General features: G+C 50.0%; 1 protein-coding gene across 2 annotated transcripts in view; it reads right to left on the reverse strand.

Annotated features, from left to right (window-relative positions):
• Positions 1–24,108, reverse strand: part of MTOR (mechanistic target of rapamycin kinase) — a 105,056-nt gene that overhangs the window by 6,116 nt on the left and 74,832 nt on the right. For both annotated transcript variants that reach the window (XM_036228649.1, XM_016149390.2), the window contains 22 exons: positions 22,297–22,412; positions 21,009–21,086; positions 20,696–20,803; positions 17,970–18,095; positions 17,737–17,868; positions 13,868–13,983; positions 12,903–13,020; positions 10,110–10,361; positions 9,345–9,445; positions 8,592–8,688; positions 8,218–8,316; positions 7,766–7,888; positions 7,387–7,569; positions 6,857–6,991; positions 6,464–6,638; positions 5,032–5,167; positions 4,186–4,333; positions 3,477–3,599; positions 2,253–2,335; positions 1,090–1,162; positions 545–619; positions 36–171 (listed from right to left, as the gene is read on the reverse strand). In XM_036228649.1, the coding sequence (XP_036084542.1) occupies positions 36–171; positions 545–619; positions 1,090–1,162; positions 2,253–2,335; positions 3,477–3,599; positions 4,186–4,333; positions 5,032–5,167; positions 6,464–6,638; positions 6,857–6,991; positions 7,387–7,569; positions 7,766–7,888; positions 8,218–8,316; positions 8,592–8,688; positions 9,345–9,445; positions 10,110–10,361; positions 12,903–13,020; positions 13,868–13,983; positions 17,737–17,868; positions 17,970–18,095; positions 20,696–20,803; positions 21,009–21,086; positions 22,297–22,412 (2,733 nt within the window). The remainder of the gene's footprint in view (positions 1–35; positions 172–544; positions 620–1,089; positions 1,163–2,252; positions 2,336–3,476; positions 3,600–4,185; positions 4,334–5,031; positions 5,168–6,463; positions 6,639–6,856; positions 6,992–7,386; positions 7,570–7,765; positions 7,889–8,217; positions 8,317–8,591; positions 8,689–9,344; positions 9,446–10,109; positions 10,362–12,902; positions 13,021–13,867; positions 13,984–17,736; positions 17,869–17,969; positions 18,096–20,695; positions 20,804–21,008; positions 21,087–22,296; positions 22,413–24,108) is intronic.

Below are 24,108 nucleotides of genomic sequence, written 5' to 3' on the forward strand. Positions count from 1 at the left end.
CAATTTGAGAGCTCTGAGCACCCGCTGATACTCACTGTCCATCAGCCTCCAGTTCAGCAAGGGGTCGTAGACAAAGGCTTCCAACACAGCCATCACGCTATCCTTGTGCTCGCGAAGGACTTCCATCACCGTGTGGCATGTGATTCTGTAGTTGCCGTCCAAGCCAGTAACCTGTAGAAGGGGCAGAGCCACTTACCACAAAAGTCGCTGGCACTGGCCCCCGAAGGCCGCAAGACCGCAAGTCAAACAGTCGAGAGGGTCTGTCACCCTCACTGAGGAGGCAGATCCAGGCCATTACTGATGTATCAGGCTGGGAAGTCTTCAGAGCACAGGGATAAGGTCAGTGATTCATGTGAAACAAAATTCGTATGATGTAAAGAATAGCAATACTTTCAAAGATTTAAAAAGGAAAATACCAAGAAAAGACTATAGAAAGAGTCCGGGTATTTAGGGGACCGATGAGCTCTAACAAGCAAGTCTGTCCTCGGAGAGGGTGGTGACTAGGTTGCCCCACCAAAGCGGCCTGTCACCCACGGCCACTCACCTCCATAGCATTGGTCAACATTCTTGTTAGTCTAAATGGAATCTTCTCTGGGAATTTTTCTCTGGTCATAGCAACCTACAGGGCAGTGAAGGGAAAAACCAAGACCACTGGTCAGATTGTTTTTTTCCTCTAAAGCTAAGTGAAAGCAGGTGGGTTTTCTTTCCACTACCAGCACTGATTTCAATTAGAGCACAGAAATGAAGTCTCTTGAGTTCAGTGAGGGGACTTGTCACAGGGATTTAAGAGAGAACCCGGAAAAAGGACCAGTGTGCGGCACGTCCTGGCCTTTGACACGCAGGCCAGTACGGGATGCAGACTCCTCCACTCACGGAGGGCGTGTGAACAGTGCGGGGCGGGTTTGAGCCCAACTACAGCAAACACTAAAGAGCACGGATTCCATTTCTCAGACTGGCTCTATCGCCACGGTATGAGAGGCCGGGAGAAGATAATGCATTTTGGGCTGAAGTTTGACAAAACGGTCAGAGGAGGATGAATGCTGGTCACCCGGGAAGGCGGACTTTCTGTGGTGATCGGAACATGCTCACCTCAAAGCAGTCCCCAAAGTCAATGTGCAGGATCTTCCCGCTCAGCCGGTCCAGCATCAGGTTGGACGGGTGTCTGAGAAACGGAACAGAGACCAGGGCGGGGGCAAGAGAGCGACACTGATAAACGAATCCACGAGTATGTGATGCCACTCTAGGTCACGGGTGGGCAACCTACAACCCGCGGGCCAAATCCAGCCGTGCCCCGGCTTCCGTGAACGCCTGGTCTGCTGGAACGCAGCCACACGCACCGGTCTGCGTAGTGTGCCAGGCTGCCTCTGTGCTACAACAGCAGACGTGAGTGGTTGTGACAAAAACTGCATGGGCAACAAAACCAAAAATATTTATTATCTGGCCCTTTACAGAAAAAGTGTGCCACCCCCTGCTCTAGGCCAAAACGAGGGTTTATCGGTGTGGACCGCAAGTTGTCCCGTGTTATCACGATAATCTGGTCACAAGAGCAATCATTGCTGGCACCTCAGAGTGACAGGGCTCTATTATTACAACTCAGAACCTGTCACAGGGTCTCGTCTCTCTGAGCCCCCTCAGTCAGTCCAGGGAGGAACACCTGACTTTTGTTATTAGGCACCCCATGTTTTTTTTTCTTTTTTTTTTTTTTAAAAAAACAAGAATTTATTATTTTTGTGGGCTAAAATTAATTTTACTCACATAAAATTGCATGAGACATGAGCCCAGGAGAATATCAGACATCAGAAAACCAGTTCTTTAAAAAAGTTCTAGTGAGTTGATTTCCTGAACTACTTTTTCAGTCAGTTCATTTGGATGCAATTTATTATGTAGAAATATTGGAATGGTTGGTTTCAATTACAGATATAGAATTATTTATCTTAGCATACTGGTGATTGATAAATGTTTATTGAATCAAAAAAACCAATCAGATTTAACATGGTTTTTAGTATGTTAAACCAACCTACGCAGTAAGTAGCGGTGCCCTTGAACTACGGTTTTTTTCTCCTCTTTAGTCTGACTTGTCCTGTTGGCATGGACAATAAATAGGGGACTAAGGCCGTTGCTGTAAAAAAATACCTAAGGCACAAAATACAAGTATTTACCAAATGGTCACAGGTCTCACTGGAAAACAAAATGAAACGATTCAAGAACACTACAATGGAGAAAGAAGACTGAAAGAAACTAAATTCACTCACCTGTCTCCTAGGCCCAAAATATATCCGACCATGGACATGACTGCTAAAGAGCGGGTGTAATTGGTTCTTCGATCAAACCACACCTGGAACACGGGAGCACGAGTGAGCCGGACTCTGGAAACTTAACCACTTTCCACATAATTATTCCCGGCCAGGTGTTTGCTTTTGTTCCAGCAAAACCAGTTCTAACATATACTGGAATAAAGATCCCAAATACAAAAATGACAGACTATGCTGGGAGTGAACTTAACTAGAAATGTTCACAACTTAGATGAATAAATTAAACTTTGCTTAGAGATATTAAGACTTGAGTAAATGAAAATATCCATTTAAGGATATCCAATCAGAATTGTAAAGACGTAATACCCTCCCAAAATATTTGACACATTCAATGCAATTCCAATAAAGATTCAGTGGCACTTTTTTTGGAACCCTGACAAAATGATCCCCCAAATTTATCAATGGGAAAAAAAGTATGAAAATAGCCAGTGAGAAAAGACTTATGCTAATAGAATGGTCCTTGAGGAGAAACAGGCAGAAAGATCAATGAAAATAAAGAGAAGCTCTACAAAGAAATCCACGGGAGGATAAGAACTTAGTATGTAATAAAAATGGAATCTTTTAAACAAGGGAAAGGATAGATTATTTGGTAAATACTGTGGTGTTGGCTGATCATCTGAAAAAAACAATCTATGTCTTAATCGTACACTCCAAATTGGCTTAGTTTTTAAATGTAAAAACAAACCTTATAATTAGTACAAGAAAATATATGCAAAAAGAAACACAATCTTGTGGTGGAGAAGGCTTTTCTAAATATAAAGCCAAAGGCACAAACCTTAAAGAAAAGGATTAAAAACCTGTTAACTTAGGAATGTTTGTATATCAAATATGAAACAAAAATCCCAAACCAAAAAACATGCTACTAACAATATTAAAACACCAAATAAACAGGAAATTCATAACACATGAAAAAGATTTTGCCTTACTTTATAAAGAGCTCAGATTACTGTTAAGTAAGAGGAGAAACACTAGACCACTAATCTGTATCTGCTAAACTGTGCGGCTCACCCATCTAATCTGTGACAAAGGACCGCACATTATCTACAGCTCATCATGACAAAGATGAGCCTGGCAGGTGCGCAGGAACAGGTGGAGAAGCCACCCTGACAAAGGCGGGTGCTCCGGTGGGCAGCGCGTGCACCGGGAACAGAGTGTGCCGTGTACCTCGGAGCTCGGGCTTTTGAGCCACAGCAGCTTGGCCAGGTCATCCCCCGCCGTGTTGTTGACTGCGTGCTCAAACACCTCGACCTTCTGCATCAGGGTCAGGTGATCGTAGTCCGGAGCCATCTGCATCAGAACATAATCGTGCTGAGAGAGCAGCCCAGACCAACGGTCTGAACCCAAGAAGGCACAGGGTGGCTCCTGGTCCAGGCAGAGCTGGGTTCTAATTTCACCAGCACAGCCAAAAGGAGAGAAGAAATAACATTGCAAAAGGAAGAACGGAGTGGCTGCTCTAACCTGATGACCATAGGAGCTGCCAAGGCCTACGGGTGAGACGGGCCTCGCCGCAGGACAAGCCTGCTGGCGTGGATGAGCGCCCTGGAGGGTTCAAGGCTTTGAGTAACAGGCAATTCTCTTTCTTTTCACTCACACATGTACTAAACATTATTTCTCCATACGGCCAGTGCTCTTTAGGCATTAGGTACCGAATAAAACTGTCTAGTCTCACCTAGGATGACGAAAACTTAGTTTCTGGGCGTTAGGGCCCTTCTGTTTCTTAGAGAAGGTCACCCGTGTTAGGACTCACTTCCTTAAACCTTTTTCCATAGCCAATTCCCTCAGGTGGATTTTTCAGTAATGGACATACGTAGAAGCACAAGAAAAGCAGCTCTGAGTAGCTTCTCCAGCTTGTGAGTTTGCCTGCGAGACGTACCCGCAGCATGATGCGATGCTCGATGTTGAGCAGGATTTTCTTCTTCTCTCTGTAGTCCCGGATGAGGGCATGCAGTGTGTCACAGTGGGGGACCCAGCCGATGAGGCCCGAGTTGGTCGATAAAGGAATGACTGCATATCTCTGGATGCTGGCGCCCACAGGAAAGCAGGGTTATTTATTGTACAGAAAACAGTGCAGACCTTTGATCCGCTCACGGTGCATGCAAACTAGTTTTAATGAACCTCCGGCCCAGGGCTGTTGTGAGTTAAGTAATGAAGGGACTTTTGCAAAGGATAAAGTATCAAAAAAAGACAGTGCACCAATGGTATGCAACCACGCTGGTCTCTTGACCTGCCTAACAAACTCAATGCTTTTGGGGAACAATAGTGATTATTTCTGAGCCTAAAATAACCTCCCAACTTACTATTCGTGTTCTTAAGAGAAAAAGGGGAAAGAGTGTACTAAGAATAGGAAAGGTTTGGCCGAGCTAGAATCCATGAGGGGTGAAACACATCGAATTTGTAGAATCTCCAGTCAAACGGCCACACACTGTTCTATTCTGGAATCTTTGGCGGTTGTAAAAAGCATTCCGCATGAGGATACTCTGAAAATATTGAGGGTGTGTGTGTGTGTGTGTGTGTGTGAGAGAGAGAGAGAGAGAGGCAGAGAGAGAGAGAGAGAGAGAGAGAGGGGCAGAGACAGAGACACCCTGGCTGTTGACGACTTCCTGTCAGGTACATCCTTTTACGACTTATCCCGTAAATGCACGTGACTATGTGGGAGGGATGCAGGAAAAAGGGGAAGACGTCTCAAACCCTTGCTGCTCCGCGGCGGTGGCCTGACTACCTGAGGTTCTTGCGCAGAGAGGTGGGGTCGTTGGCCAGCAGCGTGTTGACCAGGCCGAAGAGCTGCATCACGCGTTCGTCCTGCCGCAGGTCCTCATGGCCCTTCAGAAGGAAAACGAACTCATGCCCGTTGCTGCCTGTAAGGACGGTGGGGAAAGTCAGTGCAGATCAGAGGGTCGCAAGGCTGTCAGCTGGCAGACCCCCACTGTATTCAAAAGGTCCTGCAGACTGCATATCCCGTACCCTGCAAACAGGAAAACATTCCCCAGAATCGATGAAAAGAGCGGCCCTGCTTTTGATGGGTCCTCAACGTGATGTTGTTCAAATTAACAATAAATTTTAAAAAGCTCTGTCTCTGAGGACCAGGAATGATTCTGCGTCAAAACGGACATTCTGTATGTTCCCCTGCGCAACCCACTCTCTGCCCTTCTCTGTCCTGCCCTGATCTGAGAGGCTCGACGAATCCAAGCTGTATCAGCTGGGCTCCCAAGTGGGCTCGGTCAATGGGGGCCCTCTCCGGGGTTAGAGGTCAGGGAGAGAAAGAGGCCAGGGTATTTGCCCTAACAACCAGCCTGGCCACAGTTCTAAAAGTAGCTCCGTCCCCCTGCCGGGGCTACGGCTCCTGCCGGTGCGAGCCTTGCTGGGCTCCTCGCCCTTGCCGGTCTGGAGGGTGGGGACAGCAGCTTCCCACAGTCGGTCCCCTCTTCCCCGCCCCCACCTCCAGAAACAGTTCCTTCAGTACACTTCTTAACTTAGATACTGCTGAGACCCTGACTGACACAAGCTTTAAGGTTAGAAGACGCCAGCCCATGGAGACAATCACCTGTGGACCGCAAGGGTTGGGTGCTGGTGAATAATCACCGCAATTAAAATACACGAGCATTATTACTTAAGGCCACAGACCTCGACGTGCCGCCAGAGCGCTCAGGCCTCCCCAAACGATCCCAAACTATCCCAGACGGGTAACGAACCTCAGTGTGAGAATTCATTTCCACTGGCTTGGATTTTACACAATCATTTCCCACAAAGAGAGACTCTGATGGGAAAAAAAAAAAAAGAAAAAACCCCAGAGCCCAGAAGCCCCTCCTTCGCTGTGGCGTGCCACGTCCGGCCTGCTCCAGATGCCTCTCTGTCGTCCTCATCAGTTACCCCGCAGCGGCGCCCCACGGTGCATGCCGTACCATCCCCTTCCGCCTGCGCTGGCGAGGGAGTGCTCAGACGAGCACACCCCTTCCAACAAACTGCGGGTCTCGAGGAGGGTGGAGTCGGGAGAAATCCACGTGTCCTCTGCTCCTCTCTCAACACACACGGGAGAGACGGAGCACGTGAAAGATCAGTCGTGTGAATGGCAAGCGGTGGATTCAGAGGAGGGAGGGGAGAGCAGCCGGCGTGGGAGGGGGACGCAGGAGCCGGAAGCGCACAGTGGTCCTTACCCATCAGCGTCAGCTTCCGAGGCCTCTGCTTGGAGGTGATGACTTGCAAAGATGGTGCTATGGACTGAATGCGAATGATCGGCTGGTTGGGGTCGTATGTTCCTGGCACCGCCAATTCCAGGTCCCGGCACATCAGGAGTTTGGGGGAGACGTACTGCAGCTCTAGGGATGTGAGCTGTGAATAACCACCACAGGGTTTAGTCTTCTGCCTCCAGGGAGGAATTTAAATGCAATCTAAGAACTTTTCTATGAATTGCTCAAAGCAGCGACTTGTCCCAAAGTCTGCAGGTGTAAGCGAAACCAGGTGCCCGGGATTAGTGTCAGAACATTCACAGATAGTGAAACGGAAGGACCACGGTGACAGTTAACCCTGCGGGAACCCGAGGACCCCACCTGTGGCAGCTGCTTCGAGATGCGTCTGAACACGTGGTAATAGAGGTCCCAGGCCTGGGTCAGGTCCTTGACATTCCCTGATTTCATGTACTTCCTGCACCACTCTTGGGCCTCCATTAAATCTCGACCGTATGCCTGAGAGGGAACGCAGGGGAAATTTGCAAGTGGTCACAGGCATCGACCAAGACACAGGCTGAGTCCCCAAGCAGACAGCAGGACCCCCAGGGGCACCCTGTGGCTTGAGGCATCCGCGGCGCTCGGCTTAGCCGGGCAGCCCTGTGGCTCTCTGCTCCTGGAGCTCCCATCCTTAGGACGGCTTGTCAGGTCAAGTAAGGTCTCAAGGGAAATGCTGTGGTTTTCAAGTTCAAATTTTGGGAGGGCTTTGTGACTTGATGACAATTAAATTTCTGGTGTTTTTATAGCCTATGGCCTCCTTCAGAGTACATTTTATTCAAGTCAGCAGCAAGGCCGGAGGGAAAGGCGTCTGACAAAGGCTTCGGGTTGCGTCATTTCAGGCTGTGATCCCGTACCTGGTTAAAGGATGTTTCCTTCAGAGTCTGGGGTCCCCGTTCCATCATGGCGTGCAGGGGCTCCAGCACCTCGAACATGCCTTTCACGTTCCTCTCCCCAAAGTACAAACGAGAAGCTTCCTCTAGGCCTTCGTGCCACATCTCGTGCCAGAGGATGGCCACGCGGATCAGCTCCTCGCTCACCTGAATCACAGAGGGGGCGGGCGGAAGCACCAAGGATGAGCCACACTCGGAAAGGCCTGTCTCGGGGAAACAGGAGGTACTCCTTCCGGTGGCCAGAGGGAGCATGTGGCACAGCCGTGGGAGGAAAGCCACCTCGCTCGAGACGTCTGGCCAGGCACCCCGGGTCGGCGGGCTCCCGCGCTGGCCCCCGACTCACCATCATGGCCTGCTGCACCAGGGTGTTGCTGTGCTCACACATGTTCTTCAGGATCTTGTTGGCTGCGTTGTGACGGGCTGTGGTCGTGGACTTAGAAGCCACGGTCAGGGGGTAGATGAGGGCCTGGGGCGAACACAGAGGCACGTTTGCACATGCGTGAGAGGAGCCTGACGCTAACTTTTAGGAGGATGACAAAGAAACGGTGAGTACGATAGGGACGCGCGTTTGAGGCTACCAGGCGGGGGCGACTCAGTCTAGGGGGAGCACTTTCTTTTCATGAAGGCCCCTGGGACGGCCAGCTGGGCAGACCCCTCCTACCCCCCCGAGAGGCAGGACGGGAGGCGTGGCTCCCCGCTCTGGCACTCCTGTCTCTAGAGCAGCTTTGGGCTGGCCTGAGCACCAAAGCGAAAGGTCAGTTGTTAGGTGAGAACGTGCCCGGGGGTGCCACGTACCTGCGGGTGGTACCGACCGATGTCTGTGAGAAGCTGGTGAATGAGGCGCCCAACCAACGGCCTGGGCGTATCAATTCTCGCAATGAGCTGAGGTATGACCTGGTTTTCAAAAGGGCACGGGACGCAGCAATTAGATCTGGAAACGACCCTAGTTACCCTTCTGGGCAAGGAAGAATAGATGCTGATGGATACGGAAATGGTTTATTCCTCTGAGTTCTCTAGGAGAAACTAAAGAAGATACAGAGTCTTGACCTTGGGACCGATCCCTACTTCCTCTCCTCTGCACAGTGCACGCCGCCCTGCGCTCCGAACACTGCATGACTCCACGAGGGGTGGGAGCAGACCCAGCCCGACCGGTAACCAAGCAGCCTCACCTGTAACCAAGTGTCAATCTGGATCGCTTTCACCCCTTCCACCAAGGCTTCGTTTACATCTGGCCAGTGACCATAATCAAACCATAAGGTGAGGACTCTGGAAAAGAAAGTCGGGGAAACTTAGTGTCCCATCTTTTGCCAGCTTTTCACCTTTCAGGTTCCTGAGAACTGGCAGGGCCTCGATTCAGCGGCTCCTGAGGGTGCGGGGTCTCGGGACCCCTCGGGAGCGGGTGGTGATGGCAGCCGTGTTCGCCTGAACACCGGGAGGGCCACGCCAACTGAACAGCCGTTTCATTCCAGACGACGTAGTGAGGTCAGCGCGGTACGAGCTCAGAAATCTCACAGGTAATCTCTGCACACACAGAGTCGCCTGTGGAACAGCAGCGACCAGGAAACCTGGCACTCGCTGGTGGGAGATTCCCAAACAGAGGAGGCCACCCTCATCGCCTGCAGCCTCGGGACTGGCTGGTCTGTGCCTTTTGTTCAGGGTTCTCAGAGGTGGCTCTAACAGCTAAAGGGATTTCAGCAACAGTGCAGCAAACGTGTGGGTTTCTTCTCACGCCAAACCGCACACGGGGGCGTTGCCAGGCCGCTTCTCGGTCCTCGCAGGTTTCACCCACACGGGTGGGGCCCGGTTGGTTGTTGCTCCGGACGTACTGATCAATGCGGGGAAGGGACAGAGGGCTTTGCGCCTAACTTCTGTGTCCCCCCATTCACACAGCCCACCAGGGTTTCCCCTCCTGTCCCCGATACCTGAGTGTATCCTGGAGGTTGTTGCCTCGTGACAAGGAGATAGAACGGAAGAAGCCCTGGACGGCAGGCACAGTGTACATCAAGAGGGTTTTGGACAAATCCTGCGGGAACACGCGTGTGTTAGTGACACTCTTGCCTCAGCTTTCTCATCTGTACAGTGGGCGTGATGGCAACTAACAGTGCCGACCTCAGAGTGCGATGAGGAGTAAATCAGCTAATGCACAAAGACCTTTGGATGAGCAGCTGGCACAGGGCAAGCACTCGCTCAGTGGCAGCGGAGTCATAACTGTTGCCTCCAGGTCGAACGGTGGCTTCCCGACCAGGGTGGCGGAGGGGGGCGGGCCGAGGCTCTGAACATGCTCTCGCTGGCCTGCCAGCTGCCCTGCTGTTCTCTGAACTGACAGCCCAAGGACAAGTGGAAGGCAGGAAGAAAAGGCAGGGGACAGATCCTGGCAGGCTCTGTCCTCAGAGTGGACGCACAGATGCACACGGCCACCCACACACCGGTGCGGGGCATCGGGGCGATGAGCTCATGCACTGGGGAGCACGAGGAGGAACTCATTCTCTGACGTCAGCTCCCCAAACACAAATATGCACACAAAAGCACTGTCTCACACGCTGCTGGATGGAAAAGAAGCACTGCTTCCCAGTGTCACCCGGCAGCTCGGAGTAGAGCCTCGGGCCCCGACAAGCCTAACAACTGCCCCATCGCTCAGAGCGCCTGGCGCCGGGCCGGTCCTCCCTGGAGGAGGGAGGGACAGGTACCTCGGTGACCTTCTTCTGCAGAGGAGAAGGCGTAGGGCTGTTCTCGCTGCTCTCCGCATCGCTCTCGCTGTTGCTGCCCTCGGTGCTGGTGGCGGTGGCGGTGGCGGTGGCCGCTGTGGTGGCGGCGGTGGCAGCATTGGTGATGTTGGCCCCGCTGGCGTGGCGCAGCTTCTTCTTCTCGTCCCGGGCTTGGTTCTGATGTTTGTAGTGCAGCACAGCTTCGAAGTTCATCACCGCCCACGCGTGCCAGGCCTGGTGGGGCGAGCGTCGGGGACAGACAATGGGGCTGCGACCCGCAGTGGCAGACGGAGGCTCAAGCATCAGGGGCTTAGAGGTGCGTGAGGCCTAAGCTAAGGAAGGGCGCTGACCAGCCCCTCTCCCTGTGGTCAGCCGAGCAACGCTGGGGGAGGGGGCGTTTTACTAAGTGCAACGTGGCTCACTCCTCATGTGGCACACTCACTGTGTCGGGGGGGGACACGCGAAGGGGAGCGAGCTCTGGGCCTCGCCTCAGGACCCCCCTACTCTAGGAGGGGAGCTCACTCACGCAGAACGCGGCTGGGCAGTAAGAGACGGGCCGGGGCCCAGGAAAGCTTCACAGAGAGGGGGAACCTGGGGCAGGTCTGGAAGAGCAGCCTTCAGTGGGCAAGGGGGGAACAAGAGGGGGCGGCGGTCAGGACTTCGAGGCGGGGGAAGAACAGGGACAAAGAAGCAGGCTGGGCAGGCACGGGCGGTTCACAGGAAACCGAGAATCGCACCTGACCGAAGCCCGGGGAATGTGCAGGGGAGCAGTGAGGGGGAAGGCCAGCAAGTGGCAGCAGCAGACTGTGGAGGGCCTGGCACACTAAGCCACGCGGGTCCCACTTCGTCCTGCAGAAAATACAGCTTCACTGGGTTTTCAAGATTCCTTTGGCGGCGGTGTGTAAAACAGGTGATTTAAGAGAGCTGAGGTTCAGAGGGGTGATGGTGAAGGCCTTAACCAGGTCGTACGACAGTGGCCAAACGCACTGAGGACATGGGAACGTCACGGAGAGTGAACCTCGTTCGTCATCGAGCCCAGCGGTCCCCAACCTTTTGGAATAGGGACCGGTGCTCCTATGAGAAATCTAAGGCCTGAAGATCCGAGGTGGAGCTGAGGCGGTGATGCCAGTGCTGGGGAGCGGCTGCGAATACAGAGGAAGCTTCCCCCGCTAGCCCGCCGCTCGCCTCCTGCTGTGCGGCCCTGTTTCTAACAGGCCACGGCCCAGGGGGTTCAGGACCCCTGGTCTGGCCCTCACACCTGGCCCGCGGCCTCTCAGAGAGCCAGTGCTCAATGACTGTTTGCAGAAAGAAGCCTTTGGTGCTTATTTGGATAAAGAAGGAACTGTCCACACCCCTGAGGTTTGGGGCTGCAGTGCCGCCATGGTACAGCGCTGCCTGGTGTGGACGGCATGAGGCACGCCTGGATTTGGGCCTCATAAGCTTGCAGTGACAGGAGGACATGAAATCATCCACTCACAGCTGGGCTTTCTGGACAGCCAAGAAATTCCTTTGTGTTCCTTGCTGAGAACCTTTCTTAAACATAAACGTGTCCATCTCCCCTCCTGGGCAGAGCAGAATGATCACAATTGACCTTTACTTGATGAGTAAGATTCTAAGATGACCTGGGTTCAGTTTTCTCATACTTTCATTTACTCAACAAATGTCTCTTATGTATCTATCACGTACCAGGCACTGAGCATGGGGACACAGTGAACAAGACAGAAACCGTCCCTGCATGCACACAGGACTATGCCTTTGATGGCAGAAGACAGCATAAACCCAAAAGGACCCATACTAGAAAAATCTAAAACTAAAATTCCTGGAAGCAGTTTTTTCTCATGATTTGTTTCTTTCCTAAATGTTGAATGAAGAAAAGTAATCTGGGTAGGAGACAGTTCTAATTAGTAAATTTCCAGCTAATCAAGGGTTTACTGGATTTATTTTTCCAGCCTTGGACTGAAGCTATCCTAGAGAGAGTAATTATTGCTGATATCAAAAAATGGGCATTTTTCAGATCAGAATGAAGCATGATTAAACCAGGGTAAGATTTTTTGTTGTGGATGTTTCTGTGGTCTTCAGATACAGGTTTGGATCCCAAAGGGATTAATTTGCAAATTACTAGCAAGTTAAGGAGATCCTGGGAAGAAGATGATGACATCTGCTATGCCAAGCGGCTGTTACCAGAAGGCCCCTCAGGGAAGACACCAAAGAATGAGGATGTGTGCTCTCAGCAGAGGTGTAGACTTCCAGAATCACTCCTCTACCGGCCCATCCCATCTTTCATACATTTTCTAATTCTGTTTATCTTCTTGAAAAGTTTCCTATGACATAATAGGATGTTACCCAGAGCCTTCCAACAAAAACAGAGAAAGTTAAGTTCTTAGATGAAGAGCAGGCAGGAACGGAAGGCAGAAAGAAGCTGGGAGGCAACAGATGACTCAAGGGAAGATACAGTTCCAGAGACGAACCATGTAGCCAGATGCTCCTAGGAAAATAAGCAGCTAAGGGTCTGTAAGACAGCAGCATCCCCAGCACATAATAATGGTGTAGTTATTCCTTCTCAAATAAAAGACTCTGCCAATCTTTTTGTACCAATTAAACTTAGAGGGGCCTCTGACAGACCGGCTCCCACCACTCAAAGAGGCAAATTCACAGTTCCCAGACCAGCTGTAGCTGTAAACCGGAAGTACACAGGAGCGCCGGCCGGGCTGTCGGGTGCTGGGTGACATTTGGAGAAGGCACAGCTGGGGACCCCCGCTGCGGTGTGGGGGTTACCTTGTACCAGCTGCGGTCGTGCTCCGTGGCGGCACTGTAGTACTGCAGGACTTTGGGGATCGTGCTCTCGTTGATGCCCTGGAGGTTCAGCTGCCACTCCCCGAGTTTCAGGAAACAGCTGAAAACAGAGGGACAAGCCCACTATGTTGCTCCCTCCCCAACGCGGCCCTCCAAAGGAGGACGGCGAGTGGTGGTGGGGAGCATGTGCCTTCCTGATATTTACTCGCTCTCAGGAAGCGACGTGATGGAACCATAGAACCCCCGCCCACATGGACGGAAGGAGAGGGACATTCGGGCCATTTATGTTGTTAGCTCTTCTTGACCTTTGTGTCTCTCTGCTAGCACTGGAGCACAGGTAGGTCTGTATGAACCTATCTCGCCCAAATCCAATTCTTGTGGTGACAGTGGTTGAGAGCAATGTTCTTACTGACTGCTACACGGCTTCTCCCTCGCTTTTCCCTTCTCCTCCGTTCTTTACGGTAATAATATGAACAGGTAACATTCACCGAGTGCTGCTCTATTCCAGGCCCTGCTCTAAATGCCTGACATTGTATTCTTTCTGTTAATCCTCACACCACCTATATCACTCTAGGAAGTAGGAACTCCCACTATCCCCTTTTTATATGATGAGGAACTGGAGGCACAGAGAGCTTAAGTAACTTATCTAAAGTCACATATCGAATCAGCAGCACATCTGGCATTTAAATACGAGGAGTCTCAATCTAACGCCAGACACCAAGAGAAGAAGAGCACGCAGGTGCTCCTGGGCTGCTGAATCCAGGGACAATCAGTGGCAGAGACCTGGGAGCAGCATGATTCGATGGCTGCCTGGGGTCCCTACAGGAAAAGGCGAGAGAGATGCAAGCAACCGGCCGCCCGAGGAGCCCGGAACATGCTCCTTGCTGTCGAGGCTGCCTGCATGGCAGGGCTGGAGGGGCACTGGCCCTGGTCGGTGGGGACCTCACCGGGCCATGAGCTTGTGCAGCTCCTGCTTGTGCTGCTGGTCCTCAGTAGCGATGGCGTGCTGGGCCTGCTGCTGCATGGTCTGAACGAAGTGCTGCATGTGCTGGAAGGCATCGATCTGCAGCAGGACAAAGGCACAGGGCGCCACTTGGCACGTGTCCCAACCTCAGGAAATGAACTGCTGTTCACCTAATAAGGCATGTGAGCCAGGCTTTAAACAGAGCCCCCCAGACGACAGGTGAGGACCCTGTATGACAGAGGACCAGGGCAAGATGCTGAGAGACGACTGAGCTTTTCGAGAAGATTCATATTTTTCAACTCAAGTCTTATCTCTCCTCTGCCAACTTTAATTACTAGTTTAATAAGCTTTGGAAAAGCTATTTGCCTGGCTACTCCAAATAACAACTCATATGAGGTAACTCGAAACAACTGCTTATTTCGCCATCAATACATTGCCTGGGGGAAATTAGGCTTATGGGAAATGCTTTAGGTTGGTAAAACTTTAGTACTTGTTTAAAACACTACAGAACCTTAGACATAGCAACAGACAAAAATTAGTTACAAAAACCTGCTCGAACCCTCACTACCCAAAGAAGAAAACAGAGACGGAGTGAAGCTCCATGTGACCACGTGGATCAGGAGGAAGTCACTGGCTAAGCAGACATCTAGTTGGACAGGCTGGCTTAGCAAACTCTTTAGAGCATCTCTGAGCAGTGAGATCTATTAATGCTCAGGATTTTATACAAAATGAGCAGAAGGCATTTGGGTTAGGGACAGAAGTTCCTGTTAAACAGCAAAACAGATTAGGGACAGACAGCTGAACTGGGGAAGAGCAGACAGAGTCAGACATCTGAGAGTAAGTCACAAGCCATTCGTGTAAGACTGTCACAACTAGACACACCAGCATCTCGATAAATGCGGTCCATACTATTTCTAAAGGGCTTCAGGAGTGGAGACAGAGCATACAAACTTCAAAAGCCCAAACGGAAAGAATGATAAAATTTAATTCCACTAACACAGTGAGGGGACACAGAATGTGAGAAAATGTGAAAGAGAGGTTATGTGTTCTTTGCTTCAGAAGAGCAGGGAAAAAAAATCAACACTTCAAATAAACAAGTCAGAATGCTCCCTTTATAGTAAATCATCTGAGTCTTTTCTTTTTTTAAATAGAAACATGTCAGTTACAACGGCCTTGAAGGAAAATGAAACTCCCTGGCTTGGGGGCCAGGAGCGACTGCAGATACTTTTCAACACAAGGAATAAACATTTTCAATTCCTTGAAAATAAAATAAGTTGCTTCCGTGCCACAGAGTAGGGAGCTACCAGATTGTCCCGTGCGGGAAAAACTCACTGAACTTAAATCTGGGCTTCAAATCCGAACCGATGCCCGGCCTCCTCACTTCGGGTGATCTAGCTTTTGTTCAGCACCTTGGTGAGTCTCTCAAACAGTTGACCCTGTGTCTGGACTGTCAATGACACAGCTTAATGCAGAGCCAGAATGACACGACAAACAGTCTATGAGGCAGCTCCTCTATGCATGAGGACAGGGCAGACAGCTAACAAGACACCTGTCTCCCTCAGACAGCTGCCACTGGCTTCGAAACAGGAACTGCATTAGCACCCCAGACCTGGGAAGTGACGCATGTTCCTTTAGCTTTTATTCTGTAACTATACCGACCAGCCTTAAATCTGTCTAAAAAGAAAAAGAACTGGGAAGCAGTACTGAGAAGATCGACCACTAAAAAGGTGAGAGAGAACTCGTGTGGTTAATGCGCACATCCGGCAGGTAAGAACTTAAACTGGGCGCTCTGATGCCAGACGCTTTCAGAGCCCATAACCTGTGTCACCGACAGTCCAGACACAGAGTCAACTCTTTGGGAGACTCAAAAAGGAAGTAAACAAAAAATAAATTGCCTGAGCTGGGGAGGCCAGGCATCGGTTCGGATTTGAAGCCCAGTATTAAGTTCAGTGAGTTTATCCCGCACGGGACAATCTGGTAGCTCCCCACTCTGTGGCACGGAAGCAACTTATTTTCGAAGAATTGAAAAAGTTCTCTTAAAAATGCCTTTTCGTCATCCTCAGGAAGTGAGGAGTGGGGAAAAATGATTCTTTCTTTTTATAGATGCAGGACTGGTCACTCAGAAGAAGATGCTTCCCTCAGATCCAGGGTTTAAGCATACATAAGCTGGGCATACATAGTATTCCTGGTTCTGGAGCGCCTGGGTGGTTTATGGGCAAGAACGATGTTCCCGGCACAGTGAAAGCTCACGGAAGCACCAGCCCGTCTCCCAGTCCTGGTGGGAAGCGTTTCATCTAGGGAAACGCCATACACACACCTGTTGTCTGATGCCTTCCCGCAGAACAGGGCTGTCCTTCCCCACTTTCCTCTGCCTTAGGCAAGGCAGAGGACAACCCTTGTTCACAGGGGAGGAAAATAAAGCTCAGAGAAGGTGACTTGTTCAAAAGCACAATGATTAGTACTAGTCAGTTAGCTCCTGAACTCTCATGAAGATGTCTAGCTCTTGGCTTGAAGTTCAAGCACCTAACTGTAAATGAGTTTCTAAAGCTTTATCCATGTGGGTTTGTGGTCTCCCATCGGAATCTGGGCTCCTAAGGAGAGGCCATAATCTGTGGAGAAGTTGGGCTGTGGTCCTCTGTTGAAAGAAGCCACTCCTTGGTTGAGACAGGAGCCAAAAGCCTCCTCCTGCCTGCCTTCGGCAAGACACTCAAAGACTTGGAGGCTATGTGTAGGGAGGGACTCGGACCACGTTGGATCCAGCGCCTTCTGCTTTTCTCATTTGCCTGGAGGAAGGTCAGGTTTTGAATCAACTGCTCTGGCTTGAGAGGTTTACAGAGACTAAAGAAACACGAACTACAACAAAACCCCCAAACCAAGAGAAAACAAAATCCCACAACTGCACATTTGGAGACAGAAACCTGGGCCATCACTACAGAAGTCAACTCGGAGACTCGGTGCCCAGGCGCAGGGCTGCTGCCCCGCCCTGGGTGGCATCCCGGTCAGAGCCAACCACGCGGCAGAGACGTCCATTCCTGGACCTAATCCCAGGGTCTCTCGATCCGCCTTCAGCAGAGAGGAACGGCTGTGCTGTCTGTCACATCTTTCCACAGCATGACTCCAGTGGCTGCCTGACATTCCTTTCTCATCTCGGAACCGCTGTGGGACCGACTGGGGAAGGAGGGGAGCCAGGGCTCCCTCCTGTTTGGTGAGGAGGAGGGCGGGGAGCCAAAGGAGATGCTGGCTTTTCATTAATCATTGCTATCGCCCAGGAAGATGGTTTAAAACAAACAAACAAACAAACAAAAACCCAACCAGGAGCCACATCTATCTCCCAAGGACCCGTCTGTAAACAAAGGAAGAGGAATTGTGCTTTGGCTTCGAGATGACTTTCCCTACTGGTTTCAGCATCTCACTCTGGGTGTTGCTGCTTTTGAATCCCAAACTGATGATGGGAACGGAGACGAGAAGTCTGAAAACCAAACTGGTCTTGTGACGGTTCCAGTCGGTACTTTCACAAATATGGTACTTTTTTGGGTACTTAATAGCCCATCTTCTCTGAGGGGGCAGAAACTGTGCTTTTTCTACGTTCCAGCACATTCTGGCTGCTAATAAATATAACAGTGATTACACTCACTGGTTTGATCAATGGTATGTATACATGCACCTCCTTGAGTATGATTTACTTTTTGAAATCAGGCCAAATACCTTCCTAATAGGAGTAAACTCCTGACACGGTGGTTTGGACATGGATCCCCTTCGGGCCTGAGGCAGTGAGAAGATTAGTGAACATTCTGGAGAAACCTGGTCTACTGTTGGATTCGGATACAAACCCTGTTGGATTGGGATACACACCTTGCGAGAACTCTTCCACATGTTTTTCATGTAGGCGTAGGTCACCTGCGGGTGAACTGTGGGCAGAGGATGGTCAAGTTGCCGGGATGGATCGACTCCCAGGAGTAACACTAAGGTTTTATGAGCAAGAGCCTTAAAAACGAGAGAGGTCAGGGTAGAAACAGAACCGGACCAGGAGCGCCAGTCCCTCCTCGGCCCGCCGTCCGCCCCGCAGTGTGCTGGGGGCTACTCACCAGCCTGCCGCTCTTGCCACACAGGCTTGCATACTTGAGCCAGGTCCTCATGTCCTCATGAGGGCTGACCACAAGGGACCGCACCATAAGGATCTTCTGCCAGTCCTCCACGATACGCTGGCAGCCCTGGAATGTTTAGAAGTGAGGATTAGATGCGTCCTCTGCTACATCTTAAACCCCCACAAGCAACGGTGGGGCCCACCCTGAAACGAAAAAAAGAGATTCGTTTGGATAATTTCAACCTTCTCAAGCGAAGTGTCCTGTGAATGAATCACCTCTTAGGGACTTCTTAAAATTCGAGAAGCAGTAGGACATGGATTCTGGACCTTGAATCCTGGCTCTGCGACTTAGTTATCTGAGTGACTTTGGACAAATTACTTAACTTCTCTGTGACCAGTCTGTGAAATGGGATAAAAATAGTAGCAACTTTATAGAGTTAAATGAATTAAGTTATTTAAATTTCTTGTCTGGATTACAAATAATGCGATTTTAAGTATTATTATTATTATTTTTTGCTTCAGTCTCTCTTATCGAAGATGACTGTCACTGGAAAAATTTAAAATGTATTATTCGAAATTCAAAAAATTATGTGTAAAAAAGTTTCAAACGATGTTTGTAAGTTGGTGGCATTTATTAAAGTTATTAAAGCCTACACCCACACTAACGCTTTTGGCTTTTTAAGATTCTTTCCTCTTCATTTTTATTTGTCTCAGATCAAAAACTACATGTAGAATGGGAAGTGTCTATTCATTTACACATATAATTTCGTTTTAATTAAAAAAACAGTGAATTAATCATCATTAAAGGAGCTGATTTTAGCTGATCAAAGACTACTGAGTGTAAAGTGGACTTCTTTTTCACCTTAGCTAATAAGAAGTCAGATTCAGAGACAAACTACCAGGAGCTGGGTTTCTGAGATCTGTTACTTTATTGGTGAATTCTGTGAAACCAGACGAGCTGTCCTCCTTAGAAATAAGTCTAAAAGTCTAGCAGCAGTGATTGTAGGCTTTTTAATGTGACAGGACACAGTCTGAGCTTGAATAAAGAACCCAAGGCAAGAAGAGACCCAATGCCAGCGAGGCTGACCTCTCAAACTGCCCTACGGGAGACGCTGGCTAGGGATTTCAATTTAGATGAGTCTTCCAGCTTAGGCAGTTCGTTGAGTGTTTTGACAACAAGCCATCCATGAGAGCCAAATTTCTACCCAACTTAATGCTTTATTTTCAGGCCTTGAACCATATCTTTCCATCCTATTAAGTGTGACAACGGTGATTTGGAAAGTTAGAAAAACAGAAAATAGAACATTGAGTGATTGTTTTGGTGACTTCCCACCATCTGCTAGTTTCTTCCAGATGCTGGAATAATCTGACCCTGTCGGCCAAAAAGCAGCTTGCTGTCTCGAGACAGGAAAGTCATGAAGGCTTACGATGATGACGGTATCTTGGACACAGTAAAGTCAGATGTGGGTCTCCCCTCCCCAAGACTCATTTAATCCACCCCTCCTCCACGTTACTATTTGGATAATGTCCCACTTGTTAGAACGGGAGAAGACTGATCAGATCTCTGGTTTGGAAACTCTTCGCCCCATTATAGGCACTTAAAAACCGGGTGTGTGCGGGTCAAGTGGGAAATGCTTGCTTCGTGGAACTCTTCTGGTGTCCAGCAGACAATTTTCCATCAAAACATGCACTGGGCATTTCAGAATTGCTAATAAAACATGTGAAAGAACTGCATGTGCTCGCTGCCCAGCAAAGACGACTATATTCAGAGCCATCCTCTGCCTGCGGCTCTTTCCTTTCCAGTGGAATGTGCCCTGAGCTGCAGCCTGGACTCGAAAGCCTTTGTCACAGCCTACTGAAAAGCCGGGAGTGCAAACCTCGATCGGTCTCAAGACAGAACTTGGAATTAGGTATAGACTGGGTCAAGAAAGTTTAAAATTGAGGAGGTTGACTGTGACAAGCAGGGGGACAAGTGGCGTCTGGAGCGCATAAGGCACTCTCTCTTTTGCCGATGAACTTGCCCTCCTCCCGACACAGGGACGGGGAGAGCGGTCCTTCCTAAAAACACTTAGGACCGCCGACTCCCAGACCTGGAACTGACTGCACCTCGTGCTGAAACGATCAGAATGTACAAAGAAAACACCAATGGAGGACTTGGAAGTTTCTCTGTGTGGGAAAATGGCAGTGGAAAAAAGTCGGAATAGGGATCATGGGATGACCCGAGGGACTATAAACGGCCGGCACTGGTCAATGAGCATATCGGGGAACCCTGATCACACAGCCAGCGAGTGGGTTGAGAGCCGTGGTCCTCTGCGTTGGCCACGTACAGGCATCAGGGGAGGCTAAAAGATACTGATCTACTGATCCAGGGTCTACCCCCGGAAATCTTATTTATTTGGGCAGGGAAGTGGCCTGGGCACCCAGATTCCTAAAAGCTCTCCAGGTCATTTTGTCGTGCAGCCGAAGTTGAGAGCCACTGATTTTGAGGTTAAGATTGTCACCTGGCTGGCCATGCGTGTCACCCATCAAAGACACTTTCTTTTATTCCTAGAGAAGGGTAACAAAGGAGGCTGGAAAATTGGTCACCCGCTCACAGCTAAAAGCTTAGGGAAAAAAACCTTTGAGTGCTCTGCTCTGAATGCCAAGTGGCCTCTGAGAAGTCGAAGAGCCCGTGCTGAGAAAAACCGGGAGAAGAGGTGGGACTCTCGGGGCTCCCCGCCGGCTCACCTGCAGCCTCTCCCACCAGATCTGGCGGATGATCTCTCGCCGCTCGGGGACGAGTTTGTACTGGATAACCTCCTCCAGCTCCGAGAGCATGTGGCAGGAAACCATGGCCTGGTGGAAGCAAATCACATTCCAACTTAATACTGGACGAACAGTCCGACAGCCAGGATTCACGGCAATCATTTCTGAGAGCAGAGTGTCTGCGGAGCACACGCGGGCAAGTGCTCAGCAGCCTGTGTGTCCCCAGGAGCCCGCTCTAGAGAAAGAACTGGAAGGGGCCCCTGACACGATAACGTGCGGAATATTCGGCACTCACCCCATACGCCCGACTGTAGCTCTCTCCCGCCATAGCAGTCAACTCGGCATCCAGCAGGTCCCTGGCTTTGTCAATGCACTAAGAGAGAAACAGGAAACCCCTGGACTCGAGCTGTGGACTTGGGGGCTGGGGGTAGTGCTGTTATTTTCAGACTTCCCAATGAGCTACAGAATTTACCTGTCTCACTTAAATTCCAGTGATGAAGAGAAAAATTCACCAAAGAAGGGAAGAAACTCCTCTGCAGTTCTGAATGGCTAAAGAAAACTATCTGATTTCTCAGAAAGGACGGATGTGTATGGTGGCCAAAACCTTAATATCTAGGATAACACCCGAAATCGTGGGGAATAAGGGAGGGTAAATGTATGATTAGAATCACTGTGTCCTGGCATCGCAAGAGGACAATTTGGGAGTCAACCTGCCTTCAACGTTTCCTTGCTGGGCATGTTTGTGAAAATGGAGTGCAAACAGTCAAATGGCTCCAGGTGGTCACCTCTGGCTGAGAAGTGTGTTGTCCTCAAGAGGGAGTGCCTCTGAAACTGGCAGAGGGATGCCCAGTCCTCTCCATGTGAATGGGAGTTCTGGGCCGGTGACATGGATGGCCCAGGTCTCAGTTCTCGTCATGTAAGTCAGAGTCCCGGGGATGGCCACAGGACTGCAGTTTGAGTCTTCTGTTTCATCGATTAAAAGCCCTTCATGTGGAGCTTTTCCTCGTTTGAAAGTTTAAGGTTAATTACTATGTCCCCACCCCGTAGGTGCTCAGGCCATTTACCCAAGTGCCTCATCCAAGACAGCCCGGTGCCTGGCAGGGTGGATGCGATTACTGCGTTATTTCATTCTGCCAGTCGGCACAGGGCTTTCATGTAACGTGCTGGCTTTCCTGGAAGCTCATCGGTGTGACACACCTGCACGGCCGGAAGAAACCTGCGACTGACTTCTGCTGCAGAGGGGGGACGGCTGCTCTCCGAGTCCTCCAGTGATGCGGGCAGTTTCTCTCTACCGCGAGGGATGCTAAGGCAGAAGGGACGACCTGGGAAGCCGGCTCCAAAAGCAATCTAAGCGGTCACGTCCAGAACACATCTGTCCTTCTCAGAGCAGAAAGCAGCCCTGGCTAAGGTGCCGGCAGTTTTCTTAGTATTAAGCTCCAAAGCCATTCTAATGAGCTCACAGAGCCAAACGCCAGAGGTGAAGTACAACAGCCTATCCGCGCAGCGCCATGTGCCTAGGAGCTGGCAGGCAAGGCAGAATCACTTTTCTTTGCTAGCAGGTCTGCGTGCATGTGGGTTTTTACCTGTTGTGCCAGGGAGAAGAGGTCCTGATGTAGTGCCAGCACGGCTCTATAAAACGCCCCGTCGTGGGTGTCCCGAGGGATCATACAGGTGTACTCTTCCATGCTGTCCCACTGACCTGCACACAGAGAGAGAGAGAGAGAGACAGACAGACAGACAGACAGACAGGGAGGGTGGGGGGACGGAGAGAGAGGCATTAGCGTGGTCAACTTGCTGGGCTAAAGGCAGCATCTCAAATAGGCTTTGTCACTGTTATTTGCCTTTAGCTTGGGGCTCAAGCAAGACGAACTTGAGCTTGAAAGATCAACATCCTCAGCCTCTGCGGGGCTGAGCAAGCCAATTTAATAACAAAACAAAGCCACATCGATCTGTCTTCCAAACACAGGACTTCATCGCTGCTCCAGGAGCTCCATAAAAGATGGGAGAAACGACAGGAGCACGAAACCCACATGCCGAAAGCCTTTAATGCGGCGCCTCATTAACCTAGAGAAGGCGTACGGGTTTCTCAGGTGAGATGGAATAGCTTGCTTCCCGACTAGCGAAGCACTTCACAGTTCAACGGTATACCAGAAACTACATTTTCCCCTGAGCAACTGAAAATGGCCAATCCAGGGGACCAGATTAGACAAATAGTTTGCCCGTCTTATCTGGCAGCACCTTTGTCTCAGAAGGGAGGAGATAAATATTTTAAGAGACTGTTATAACAGAAAGATGGGCCGGGTCATAGCTCAGTAGTCTCTGTGTCGTGGCAGACTGCGGAAGTGGCTGCAGCCGGGAACGCAGCTGGGACCGGCTTCCCCTGGTGGGGTTAGCGTGTGTGGCAGGCCGGGATTTCCAAAACCATCTGCAGAAGCTATCAGCTTCATTAACTGCACACTGCAGGGCTGTCTCTTTGACAAGGCATTTTCCTGCCTTTTGCTCCTGACCAGAGGCTCATCCGTTCTTTACGCCTCTGGGCGCAAGCAAAATAGCAAACAATGACTCCTCAGGAAGCAATTTGTTTTTAAAAAATGTTCTGGATCCGGCCCAAGAGTGCATGAAAGCAAAGGATATAAGCTCTATGACTCAAGAGAGATACAATGTAGGTAGGTAGAGGGTTACATAACCTTCTGGTTTCCTTGGGGGAAGCTTTTCTCCCGGGACATCCCATGGACCCTTTCTCCCCTTATCAGGAGCATCTCTGGAACAGACATTGGTTAAGTCTCAGCTGGGGCCTGGTGTCAGAAATTACACTGTTGATGGGGATTAAAAGGAGATCTGTTCTCTAAAATACTCGAGGAGCGGGAGTAAGGTGGGCGAATGCTGAGCAGCAAGGGGGAGAATACAGAAAATAAAATTGTCAAAATGTTTGTAATTGTTGGAGACAGTGAAAGGCACATGGGAGTTCATTACACTATTTTCTTCATGTTTACATATGTTGGGAAACAAAAGGAGACAGCTGTCTCCTCTATTCCTGCTAGGGATAAAGACGTGATGGGTGGAGCTCCAGCAACCATACTGGATCATGAGGTAGACCTGAAAATGGAGGCCCCAGGCAAAGCCGAAATATGGAAAAAGGCTAACGACAACAAAGTCGTAACACTAGTTTGGGAATTCCTACATAGATTTCATTTATAAGAGAAAAAATAAACCAGTAACTTGTATAAAATAACAACAAACAAACCTCGCTAAATATCTTATTTTTGATGCTTATTCGCTGTTTTTCTTGGCTTCCTTGTGAAGAGCTGTTTTTACGCATGTCAAACATGTTAGTCAAAATCGTCAGGTAGACAGAGGGAAGAGACAGAAGTAGATACAGACGGTTTTACACTTCC

Source organism: Rousettus aegyptiacus, unplaced genomic scaffold (assembly GCF_014176215.1).
Source record: "Rousettus aegyptiacus isolate mRouAeg1 unplaced genomic scaffold, mRouAeg1.p scaffold_m13_p_1, whole genome shotgun sequence".
In the NCBI taxonomy this organism is placed as follows: domain Eukaryota; kingdom Metazoa; phylum Chordata; class Mammalia; order Chiroptera; family Pteropodidae; genus Rousettus; species Rousettus aegyptiacus.